This window comes from Cotesia typhae, unplaced genomic scaffold, assembly GCF_013202065.1.
Source record: "Cotesia typhae breed Kobodo isofemale line unplaced genomic scaffold, CoteBio_Ctyphae contig_43, whole genome shotgun sequence".
NCBI classification, from domain to species: Eukaryota; Metazoa; Arthropoda; class Insecta; order Hymenoptera; family Braconidae; genus Cotesia; species Cotesia typhae.
The window spans coordinates 2971979-2985778 of NW_027423752.1; the positions used below are offsets into that span (position 1 = coordinate 2971979).

A 13800-nucleotide genomic window follows, 5' to 3' on the forward strand; every position below is an offset into this window, starting at 1 on the left:
TGCTAAGGAAATATTCACAAACTTTTGTTATTGACAGCCTTTTAAAGTCGCATAAATATAACAATAAATATATTAGCGTTAATGGATGAAAAAAAAATTTGTAACTTGATTTAACTTATAAAATGTTAAGTATAGAAGATCTGCATCAATTAGTGTTATTTTAGACGGATATTTAATTATTGATTGTTTTATCAAAAAGTTACTATTGAGGATAATAAATTTAGTTGTTGAAATAAATGTCAAATTTAAAATTTAGATATGCTAAAGTTGGAAGTGATAAAATTTCTTATTTTGTATATTTTGCTTCGTATGGTTCGTCGCAGATATAGGCCATCAAACCCGAAATACGCTTTTGACTGTTAATCAATATCGGGTAAGCCAATCACAATGGAAATGAAAAGATGGATTTTATTTTAAAGTGATAAGTGTGAAAATTTAATACAGAGAGGATCTAAATGAATTCATACCATTTTTCGACACATTACAAAAATCACTTAATTGTCTTGATTCGACTACTTTTTGTTTTTAAATGCATTTTCTTAGCATGGTCAATGTAAATTTGTCATTTAATCTTCGATAAAGAAATTTTAGAATTGAATATATTTTATTTTGTTTACAAATAGTAAAAAAACGCTTAAATGAATTCCTACACAGGAAAAAATTTAATTTGATTGAAGACAATAAATCTCAAGCTAAAAAAACTCGCAAGAATAAAGCCAATTTTATAGCTTCAAGAATTGCCATTTCTTGGCTTATAAATGCTTGATTCAAATTTTTTTTTTTTTTGTTTATTTAAAGTTGCATAAACTACTAAGGTCATGAGCGACTTACTAGGGGGGAACTTTTGAGATTGGAACTCGTTTTCAACTTTTTTGGGCTCAGTAGAATCATACACTTAAATATTGAAAATAATCATTGGTGTACGCCGGACTCGAACCCGGTCCAATGCATTTTGGAAAACAAGGGCCGGATCCGATAGGCTACTGCGCGCCTTCATTCAAAATTATAAGTTTTCGACTTAATAAAATCTAATTTTCGAATCAAAAAAAAATGTTTTATCTACAAATAAATAAAACTTTTAAAACCATATGGCACGTCAGCAAATGTCAGCTGTATTTTTAATGACACTTGTCATTTTTTTTTTTTTTTTTTTTTTGATTACTTGTAAGCTTTCATTTTTCACAACAGAAAACCGTAAGCGCGTTTAATTATTATTCTAATTCGTAAATAAATACAATTTTTATTAGATCAAAATTTACTATAATTAATAACTACACGAAACAAAAATGGGGGCTGCCACATGATACATTTCTGTGGTAGCAACATGAAGAAATAAAATGACTCTGGCATAATCATAGAAAAATTATTTTTATATAACAAAAATAATCTACAACGTATATTTGTAACGACACGCAGAAAAAAAATTTACTTTAATTTAGTAAATGATTTTGAAGAACTTAATCTTCTAAATTTAAGTAGAAAAATTCTTAAACTAAGAAATTAAGCGAATTCTACTTGATTCAATAATTTTTTATCTTGATTCAAAATAATAAAACTCTTCAAAATTATTTTTTTGGTTTAAGAATTTTTTTTCTAGATTTAAATTAATTTTTTTTTCTAAGTCATATAATCTCCAATATTAGTAAATAAAAATTTTTATAAATAAATTAATGTATCCAATTTTATAATCAGGATCTTATAAGAGTAGTAAATTATTAGAAATTTATTGACTAACAATTAAAAAATGTATAGACATTGAGACACTAAATTTTTGCTTTCTGTAAAAAATTTAATTAATTACTTAAACCATTAGATCTTGAGGATAAGAAAACTAATCGTCTAAGCCTCTAAAAAATGGAATTTCCTGCTCTGGAGTATTCCGCATACGTAAAGAAATAAATATTGTAGGTTTTGATCTATTTTATAGATTCCACAGAAGTTCTCACGCGTTCCAGTTAATTTATTTTATTTACTTACAATCCTAACTGCGGAGATAATTCTATGTCCATGATTGATCCTTTTGATTGAATACCAATAGTTGAGATAGGTAAATAGTAGTAATTCAGTAATGATGTGTGTATGTGAGTATATACAGTAATTACAGAAAACTTATTAACTTTACTACACAAAATATGCACTTTTATTATAAATTTGTGATATTTGGGCAACATAACTTAACAATAAAATAAAGTATTTGTAACAATGAAATGGATATTACTTAATGTTAGAAATATAATAGAAAATTAGAAGTAAACTGTTTTTTTTTTTTTTTTTTTTTTTATTAATTGTTATTTCGAGTCGGTTTTAACTGCTGTGGTCATATTGTTGACTTTAATTGTTGGGAGTGGTACGTTGGGGTCTTTTTGGGCTGTGAAAATCTTAACCTACGGGACAAGAGTCGAATATTAACCAAGATGGTTTCTAAGACCAGCTTGGGATTCGAACCCACTCCTGGCCGGTGAGCCAGTCCGAGTGCTATTTTCTATAATAGAAAATTAGTAGTAAGTGTTGGTGAGTAATCACCTAATAGTGGTAATTATAGTGGTATAAAATGGACAACGAAAAATCTAGCGTGGTGGTTAACACCGGGGAATAGATCGAAGTGTCGATCAATGCTCGGGTTTTGAGGTTCGTAATTGATTTCTTTCCTTTTCGTGTCGTCTTGTGACATTTGTTTGAACCAAGTTAGTTTTTTTTGTATAATAAACTTTTTTTCTTAACCCTCTTTTATTAACTTTCTTTTATTCATAAGTGGATTTCTTTAATCAATTCAAATATAATTTTCGACAGCAAGTAAAATTTTAAAGACAATATTTTCCTTGAATCAAGTAGATTTTCCTTAGGGCAGTAACCGTGATTAGAGAGTGATTTATTATATGTTAAAAGTCGATAAACTTTTAAATGTCATCCAAACAAAGAGTGAATCATTAAATAAAAAAAAAATTTTATAAATGTATGGGTTAACTTTTGACCGAAAAAAGTTTGGTGTAAAAAATTTTTCCGAATAATTATTTATATTTGGTCATATATGTTTGCTTTTGACACCATAACCATGACAAAAAAATAAATTTTAATGTAGAGTTCTAGGAAACTGACAAACAATATTAAATATTAACGTAAAACGGAAAGCAACTCACATAAGAGCTTAAATAATAAAGAGTCGCCTTAGTTTCTTCAGTCAATAATTTACCAGCGTTGTATTTTTAACCTAAATAATTGCTGTCGTCATTACAGAAGCTGACTGAGGTATAAGACCTCTAAATTATTCACCAAAAAGGATCATTAAGACTTTCTGATGCTCAACTAAAAATTTATGACGGAAAAAAGCGGAATATTTCCATTGCCTCCTCTCCAGAGAATAGAGTAAAGTGTCTTGTCGAACAATGGGGACAGCTCTCGGGAAATCAATCAGAAAAAGCAGCATTGGAGTTGGTGGGGAACCCCAAGTATGTTTTATCGAGGGAAGTTGTATATACGGTTAAAATTATCGGAATGGGAAGGAAACCGAAGAAAGAGTTACTATTCTCGGGGGAATTCCGACACCTGGAGACTAGGACTTATACTTGGAGGAATATACTCTTATACTAGGAGGTACATTGCGCCAGAGGCGGTTGAATATATTATGCAATGTCTGACTCGTAGTCAACTTACTCGACACGTGACATCAAGAGTTTACACGTGCACATACACTCAAAGTAGAAAAGTTTTATAGTGCCGCGTGTATACACCTCGTCTACAAGTATTGTCAAGTTATCCATAAAAATAGATGTCAAGTGTTGAAACACTGAAAAACTACTGCTGTTTCCAATAAGAAGAGTAAATTGTTTTATCTGTTAATATATCGCTTGAGGTGAAAAAAAAAAAAATATCATTTTAGTAACATTGTTTTGCTTGTTATCAGTTTTTGGTAATAGGCTGAGTTAGATCCATGGAAAAAGATTAGATTTCACCATATTAGATCTGTTTTATCAGACAAAACTGGTCTGATCTTTAAATTACCTCCATCTTAAGAGATTTCATTAAAATGACCGCGTCGAGTTTTTTCCGGGTAAAAAAGAAAATTTAAGAACAGATGATACTTTACAAGCGTCAGAAGACTCCGAGTACTGACAAACAAATTTTTTTAACTTTACATTTTGATAAATTGAAGATTAAATAAATAAAAAGCAGTTTCAGAGGTATTTAAAAAAGAAAAGCAAAAAAATTTTTTCATGTTTTTTTGAGTTAATTTTCAAATTTGTGGACCAATTGATATTGTTCTTGAAGAATTGTGTCAAATGTTGTCCAGAAGATCGAAATCAAACGATATGTTCAAAAGATATCGCAGTTAATAGATATTCTAATATGGGCTGCTTTGAAACAATTTCAAGATTTTTAAGCTTAGCTATAAATCAATACGTGAACTTTCAAAACTTTGAGCTTGAAAACAGCGAAAAGTTTCAGGGATCAATTGCAAAAGCAGCCGTTTATAAAATTTTTTCATTACAACTATAGTTTGAACCTTCACTTGGTGCGAGATACTACCGTGTCTCTGGATATTTAAACTTGAAACTAATGTTCATCATAATGAACTTTTTAAGATCGTAACTTGAGATTATAATAATTTTTTACACGGGGAGTAATTTTCTTAAGGATTTATTGTTAAATTCACGAGAAAAATTACCGAACTGTATTGTTATCATGGGGCGCTAATGCGCTGATTCGTCATTTATGGGTAACAGCTATACTTTGTAAAGTTTGTTAATAAAATTTATCGGAGTCACCAGTAAAAAAAGAAACAATTTAATGCAGCTTACTGCCCATATAGAATAGAATCATTAATGGATAAATTGTTATAAATGAAATATTATTATTATCATCATCATCATAACTTTTATAGGCATTGTACTTTGAAAAAGTCCGATTTTAATTCAATAAAATTAAATTTTTGATACATTTTTGTGATTTATTTCATTGTTAAGTTCAATTTTACTAATAACATTTAATTAATTGCATGAAATTTTATTGATACTGTAATTGTATAAAACTTTGTCAAAATTAACTGTAATTCAGCAATAACTGATCACTTACATATGTAATTTTTTATATAACTGAGAAGTCAAGAATGATTGCAGTGCCACCTCAAAATAGATAGTAACGTTACTTAGATAAATTTTTACTGGCGACTCCAGAAAATTTTTTAATCATTTCAGTAAAAATACTTTATTTTACTATTATTTTTAACACTGAAATAGTAAAACATAGTTTTTATTTCATCAATTTTTTACGTCTATTATGTTTCATATAATATAGCTTTTTTTACTTCTTTATGTTGTATTGGTGAATAATTATAAATAAAATTGTAATTAAATCAGAAATTGCGGATCGTTCCACGATTACTGTACTTTTTATGGTAACTTATAATTAAAATTTTTTTTTCGTGTAAAAATTTCAGTTTTTTAAGCATGAGTAACTATTATTTTCATTTTTAATTGAGGAATAATTACTGAAAGGATGAGCAATGAAACCTCGTAAGATCAAGCAACCAGTAGATAAAATAAATAACGTAGCGGATTAAAAGTTATTAATTAGGTAGAAAGTGCAGGACGGAAATTAGTTGATACTAAAATTAGTGACTGACCTAGTCGGGAAGGTAGTTGCGGCAGATTTGCACTTTAAACAAAGTCCGTCCAACTCCTTTCCGTCTTGGTTAGGAGGCTGGTTCACCACTGCTGCATTCTACTGGAACTCTTACAGTGCAAGAAGTAGAAGAGAATCTGACTTGTTCAGCGTACACCTATCTAAGTCTAAGTCTCTAGTCGCTCACTACCCGGATAATAGTATGCTTTGTGTATATATTTACTTCAAAGCTGACTTTTTTACATGTAATTCAGTTATGACGTCGAACTTAAACAACAGTCTGAGGACTTAAAAAGTTTAATTAATGGACAAATTTTATTTCTCTTGGCGGAAAAAATTATTTTCATTTCTGTGAATTTACATTGAAAGTAAAGAGGAGAAATTTAATTAACTGAATGCGAACCAAAGAAAACAAAATTATATAGAAAATAATTCGTTCTATTCAATACGAAGATTGAATTGCAGAAGCCGAAGGAAAGGAATTTTTATTTTTTTTTTTCCTATTTCTATTTGTAATTTTTTTTATTGTTATTTTTTGCCACATTTCTTCTTCACTAATCCTATCGCTCTCGATCGACTGAGCTTTTACTTTCCTTCAAGGGCTTTCACTTGAGAACGTGAAATTGATATAGAATCTATTGTGTAATTGAATGTACTTTGATTGGTATTTCTTACCAAAGTTCAAAAGTTGTGTCATTTTAAATCAATTTTCAAACTGCACGAATCAAAATGCATTAAAAAAACATTATATTTTATTTTATTCAACACTACACTTGGTCCAAAAATTATGAAAGGTCATATCTAGCTAGGTATGTCCTCATATGGACGTATTGGGACATTTATAGTCACATTCAATTTTCTGATGTGTACGGAAAATATTAATATATTCAAATAAGACCTCATACTGTAACATGGCGCTTAAAAAAATAAAACAATGGAAAAACTGCAGTTTCAAATTTAAGTTTTTACAAATTCTTTAAGAATAACATTTTTAAAAATATAAAATTATATTCAAAACCGTACAAATCTTTAGAATCGAATTTATAAAAATGTTATTGCAAAATATAATGTCTCCAGTTTTATTTTCGAAACGACGCTTATTATTGTTGTTATGTAAACTGTAATTTTTTTTTTTTTAGTCCGGTCAAATATGACTATAGGTAATAATTTTTCTTGGGTATCATTGGTTAGAAAAGAAGCTTATATGTTCAAAAAAAAGTTTGGAAAATCCAAATGTGCATGCCTTAAGCGCTCGTGTTATTTGTAAATTTTTCAAATTCCTGCGGATAGAATGGAAATCTTTGCTAACACCATCTAGCACGCTCTGATAAAAGAATCAGGTCTTTAATAACTTTGTTTATATATTTTTTTGTATATGGAAGCCGAAGATGTAAATTTTTTAGCTTCAACGTACACATTTTATTATTTTATAATTAAACGAATAATAATCGAGTTATGGTTTTTTAATCAGTTTGTTACAATGAATTTACAGACATATTGAAATAAAATTTAAAAGAATTAGTTTTGTTTTTCGAAAGTTATGGTGATTACAAAAAGAGTGTTACATGAATTTGACAGGTTTTTCTCTGAAAAATTCATTTTACATCTAAATTGTGGGTTGGACCAGTTGTTTATTGTTGAGAAAAATGACCATTGATGTTTTCTTTTATTGTGGTATGAAGGCCGATCGACTTTAACTACTATATTATTATTTATTTAAATAAAACTCTGATGGAACCCAGTTTTCCCATTTTTAGGCGAGAGTAGAGTATACCTATACGCTCGCGCTTAAGGCATGCAATAAAATAAAAAACTTTGAAATAAATAAACATTTCACTTGAACTCATTCTGAAAAGTTTTCGAAATTAATTTTTGATGATATAACAGCTAACAAAAATTCGAGGGTTGTCGGTATTCTTAAAACAAGTCAGTAATATATCGAATCAATATGACCTTGTATGTTAATCCTCGAGAAAAAAATTGTTGGATTAAGGGGGATAGCCACTGTGACGCTGGAAAAAATAGGCAATTTTCGGGAATTTTTTTTACTAGGATAATAAAGGAATTTGGGGATCGGATTTTTTTTGTTTTATAAAGTATATGTTGAGGATAATTCTCCTAAATTTTTATTCAAAAATATTTTGTTGTCACAAAGTTATAAACATTTTTGTAGAGCACCAAAAAAATTTCCCCCTCCATTGCCGGTACTGTAACTCAAAAACGGATTATCTGAAACAAAAAAACCAAACGGCATTTTAATCTATAGGAATGTCGCTATCGTCGCACGTAGGGGATTTTGAAAATTTTGATTTGAGAAAAAATGGCGCCATATTGAAAATTTTTTCGTCTTTTTCCTCATTTTTTGGACTCAAACAGCCTTAAAAAATCTTAAAAATTAAAATTTTCAAAATCCCCTACGTGCAACGATAGCCACTAAGTAGACGAATACGGGGAAACAAAAAAATTGAGAATCGGTTCATATTTACGAAAGTTACAGTACCGGAAAGTTTGAAAAAAGTCGTTTTGAGAAAAACGCGAGTAAAGTTTTAAGAAGATTCTCGCAACTTTAAAATCTAGTCTTTCACAAAATATTCATACTCACATCAAACTATCAAGTCCTGGGCCATATGAGGGTTCTTCCTCCTTATCTTTAGTATTGACCTTGACTTTTTTTATTTTTTTACTGGCCGTTTCCATGCGGCTTTCAGCAGCTTTAACCCGAGTAGCGTCGCGCTCAGCGCAGTATGAGTAGAGTGTTGGTCCTACTTTAACATCGAGATTCTCTAATATCTTCAGAGTTGCTAGAGCCCCATCATTGAATGTAATTGTTGAAATATATAAAGCTATTTCAACAATAAGGGAATAAGAAGAATTTGTTTTTGGGGCGAGCTGCCACACTAATGCATTGAAGCTTTCATTATTATTTTGTGTAAACCCACCGACACATCGTTCCAATAACTCTGGATTCGATAGATCTTCATAAATCGATATGAAAGCTTCCGCAATATCTGCAGGAAGTGGTGGTTTTTCAACTAATGAGTCCAAAGTATTTGTTGCCAGAGCTTTTGAAATTGACACCACGAATTTGCACCTTCAGGACAAAGAAAATGCTGCGGATCTTCGGGTGATGAAAACTTGTGATAAAATGTTTGCCAAATAGCATTATACATCTCATCAACATCATTAGAATGACGTCTGATTGCTAAACCATAATACTTTGTAAATTCATTAATTGCTTTGTCCGTTAATCGACCTTTCCCACCTAAACTTTTCTGTGTATTTTCTTCTTTTCCTGTTTTTGTCTTCTTGTTAGTTCGTTGCTTCTTCAAAGCCCTTAGTCGACTGCCCATTCGTTTTTGCACGTGATTAATATATTCCTTTTTTTTATCTTCACCATGTCCCCATACGGTTTAGCATCACAAATATTTTTATACGTTTTAGTGTCACCATCACCTATATAGTTTACATACTTAACGTTATGTAATAACTCTGATCGCATAAACATCTCTTTTATTCCATCTACCTCCATTTGTCCAGAAGAATTTTCATGGTTTATTGGACAGTCTAGAGCATGGTCTTGCATAAATTGATCGTATTCAGCTGTTCCTTTTTTGAGCTCATTAGCGCACACATCTTACAATAACTGGATTTCATACTTACATCTACGATTTTGCCAGTGAAGTAACCAATTAGAGAAGATATACCAAATGAAGATTTAAACCCTCTTTTCTTCCAACTACCGTCACCGGAGACAGAAATTCCAGGAATGTCATTGGATTTTAAATGCTTGCAGGTTTCTTGGATTTCTTCTTTAGCAGCTTTTTTCAACACTAAATCACAACAGTTTCTAGCTGCATTTCTGATTTGTGTGACCAGACGATCGTAAAAGCTATGGAACATTGGTCGTGGTAAATCCATGAAAGCACAAAATCTTTCAGCTCCAGATAACCCAATACCAATTATCCGCATTGCAAAGATGAAACGGCGATTAATTTCATACGCATTCTTGATGAGTGGACATGAATTTATCAAAACTGGATCACATTTTTGCAATTCACAACTAGTTTAAAACCTAATCCTCGAATACTTGTCTCAGTAAAGTTTACATCACCACCACACTTTTTACACGATACACAGCCACTTAGTAAATTAAATATCGAAAAAAATTTATAATTTTGTAGCTAATACTCGAATCAATTGTACAATCAGATTTTTGTGATAATTTCCTCTTGGAAGCACTATCACGTCGTTGAGAGCCAGTATTTTTTCAGTTTCATATCTGTTGAGCGGTCGATTAAATTTTTTCCTGTCGTTTGGCAGTTTTCTTTCGTTTTTAATAACTTTACTTTGTTTACGATCCATTATTTAACAAATTTTTTTGTTAAATAAACAAAAAAAAAGATCAGAAGATTTAAAAAAAAATAAGTAAGTAAACAATAACGAGTACACTAAGAAACTCAATAAATTAAAGAACGAGTGTGTATTCATACAAAACAACTAAACTATGAGGTACAGTATCTCAACAATAAGAAAAAATATACGTTAAAAGTCAAATAATTGTAACGGTTGACAATCGTGAGGGAAAACAATCGCCAACCCGTACGAATCAAAGACGGAGCGAGCAGGCGACGTTTTCGTCGAAGCGCCGCGCGTAAAACGGTCAATCGACGCGCTCTTATAAAAATGACTATAACTCGAAAACTATTCGGAATTTTTCTATAAAATTTGAAATACATAATTTTGAATATATAAACTTCAGTTTAATGAAAAAAAAAAAAAAATTTTTTTTCCGAAATTTTACAGTGGCTATCCCCCTTAAAAAGATACGAGTTACTTGGTGTAGTGTAGTGTAGTGTAGACTTTACACAAAAGTCGGGAGATGGCGCCACAAACGTGACGGTCCGTCATTTATGAAACCGTCAGCGGACAGTCTTTTGACTGTGACCTGACGGTAAAAAGAGTATCTGACCGACGGCCTCACATCACTTCATATCGTTATTTTATCATTTGGTTATTTTGTCGCGATTATTTTGGCTTTGGTTGAACTGTTACGCAACCAATATGCAGACAGTAGCCAGTAATTTTTATATAGCGTTCTGTACTGTCCCAAGTATTTTAACCTTATTTTCTTGCAAAACACTACAAAGTAGTGTACAAAATAGTAATCAGTGCTGTTGCACGACTCATGATGCAAAGCATCAGAGGGTGCTTTACGATTGAAAAAATTTTTTTGTCTTATTTCGGTAATTATTTTTACTATTGTAGCTTTGATAGTTCAATAAATCAAGATATTTTGCATACTATTGTCAAGATAATTTAATGGAGATTAATTCTACTTTTCAAAAATTTATTAGGATAGTTAAGTTTTAGTTAGTAACGTATAGATTATAAATCGAATTTTTATTCTCTTACGGAGCTATTCAGAGCCTATACACTACAAAAAATTTTATGAGTGAATGCGAAATGTATGATTTTCAATGTATTTACTCCCTCCGGGAGTGAAATTCATTCCGAGATGGATTTTAATACTATTAATAGATTTTACTCCGCACAGTAAATTTTTTTTTTTTTTTTCAAATAAAAATAAAATAAAAATAGTTTTGACTTGTTTAAAAATTATAAAATTTTTTTTCTTGAATTCGAATTATTACACAAAAATTTTTTTCTGGAAATTAAAATTCTTGATTTTTTACAGGGTATATCCTTATATAAAAATTTCTTCACGGATTATTAATACAAATTTTTTATAAGGATACAGGTCAGAGAACAAATGGGCCGTTTCAAGAGTCAAATACCGCAATAATCAACGATCATATCAACGCTCATATCATCAATCAATAAATATTTATTCGGAGCACCCAAAAAGCTAATGTTTGTAGATGCTGAAAATCTGCAAAGCCAGGCGCTGGTTTCATTCCAATCACTCAATTTTTAATGATAAATTATGATTCCTGTTTGTACTATCGAGGTTGAAAATAAACCGACTCGGTTGCGAAAATGCAAGAGTTATTAAATTTTATTGATCGAATTATTATATTTACAAAATAAATATTAATTTATGTCGATAACAGTTGAGTTTAAAAGTTTGTTTATGCATATTATTGACGGTCGTTTGAATCATTTGGCTGGTTTGATATTCCAAATAACGTAGTAACTAGCGTAGAGAGCTTTTAACATTAAATAATTACTTTTGTAATTGATATTCACCTTCCAATTGAATTTAAATATTGAAATAATTATTTTTTTTGTGATTTTATGTTGTAAATATTTATATTGTAGGAATTATAATGATTAATATATAACAACTGTTCCGTCGTTATTAAAAATTTTCTTCAAACAGAAAAAATTTGTTTTCGTTCTCAAGAGATAGGAAAAGTTTAACGGCGTCATTTATTGCCCCAAAAAAAGTTGGCTTATCTGTGGTATAGACCAGAATAAGTATTTGAGCTCCTTACATTACAACTCATGCGTATGAGGATCCTCAGTTTCGAAAAGTTCGGCTTTTTCGAGATTGTGAACTTATCAGCAATAAATAATTTGTTAGCAGGGAGAATAACTCCTTAAGGGGAAACGCCAGTAGATTCTAACCTATATAATAATTTAATTATTTTTAACTAAATTTTTTTTATAGTTATACTACAAGTATCGACACAAAACTTTGTAAACATGTTTAAAATAATTAAAAGATGCTCTAAAGATTATTCTTTATGCAATAATTGATAAAAAAAAAATAAAAACTTTAATTATCTACCTCCCCTTGGAACACATAATATTGAATTATAAAAATATGTGTACCGTTTACTACAAATAAAAATTTTTTAGCTTTTTTGCGGGTTTTATACTTTATAATTCTGCAATGTTTTACATTCTATATATAGTATTTTATTTATAAAGTTGTTTTAAAAAATATATAATTGTTTTTTATAAGTTTACGAATATACGAAAAAAATGCTTATTTTCCACCTCTATAGATGGCAATAGTAGTTACTTCTTATGAGTGGTACTACATACTATGATAGCTTTTAAATGTTTCTGGCTATTCGAGCGCTTTTAATAATTTGTTGTCTTATAATTCAAAAGCATATGTTATAAATTTTCTATAAAGTCGAGAGATAAAAAATCTGGATAACTTTTTTAAACTTTTCAGTAAATTACATGTAAAGTAGATATTTTTTAACTAACTACATGGAATCTCATTTAAAAAAAAAGGTGATTCGGGAGCCGAAATGGAAATAGATTACGTGAAATGAGAAATTTTTAATAAAACTGTAAAAAATTGAGGTATAAATTGCAGCTGATTAAAAGAGCTCTAAAATTCATTTCGTAGAATTTTAATAATTTTCCCAATCAAAAGTTTCATTTTCGTTCATTTTCATAGTCGCATTAACTGCTAAGGTAATGAGTGGCTACTGTAATAAACAAATATATTAATTTGGACTGTGGAGATGAACTTTCGTACTTGAACTGTCGTTTTGCATTTTTTAGCTAAGCATAATAATACACTTAAATAATATTGAAATTACTCATTGGTTTACGCCGGGCTCTAACTTTGTCTAATGGTTTGGTAACCGAAGGCCGAGTCCAATACACTACTGCGCGTCAATCAAAAGTTATTTAGAATATAAGAAGTGAAAATTAAAATTTCTATTATTTTGAAAATTTTAAAACCCTATAATTTCTAAAATTTTCGTTAGATTGAGCTCATTCTTCAAATTGATTTCAGTAATTGTCCAAAAAATACGTATGTTAAGTTTTGTTGTGATCCGATAAGAATCGTAAACTTTATCGTCCAGACAAGCGGCGTTGTATAGTATATATATAGTACATATATATTTTTTTAAGTAATTTGACTAACTGAGTTAGAAAATGACAAAATTTTTCAAAAGTTGTCTTATGAGGACAAATGCAACAGCTACATTTCTGTGAAATCTAGTAGAAATAATCAGAGGAAAGAAGAAGAAATTAGCGTGATTATTCTAATTAAATGAATATTGAAATAAATAAATTTACGGTGCAACTATTGACGAACTTTAGTGACACTTTCACAAACACCTATACAATGCTTTAACATAAAAAATTTTGGAATCGTGGATAAAATCACACACTCCTGCTGCAAAGATAGAATAGTTAAAAATAAAATCATCAATTAACGAAATGTTCAATATCAATGTATCGCATTAT

At 29.8% G+C, this 13800-nt stretch overlaps 2 protein-coding genes across 2 annotated transcripts in view; one reads left to right on the forward strand and one right to left on the reverse strand.

Moving 5' to 3' along the window:
- Nucleotides 1–13800, forward strand: part of Gaba-b-r2 (gamma-aminobutyric acid type B receptor subunit 2) — a 265450-nt gene that overhangs the window by 86295 nt on the left and 165355 nt on the right. The gene's annotated exons all lie outside the window — the stretch shown is intronic.
- LOC141528396 (uncharacterized) lies at nt 7753–13097 on the reverse strand. The gene is made up of 3 exons (XM_074244445.1): nt 13079–13097; nt 8222–8651; nt 7753–7848 (listed from the first exon to the last, which is right to left on the reverse strand). The coding sequence occupies exons 1-3, from the start codon at nt 13095–13097 to the stop codon at nt 7845–7847; spliced, it is 453 nt and encodes a 150-aa protein (XP_074100546.1). The 3' UTR covers nt 7753–7844.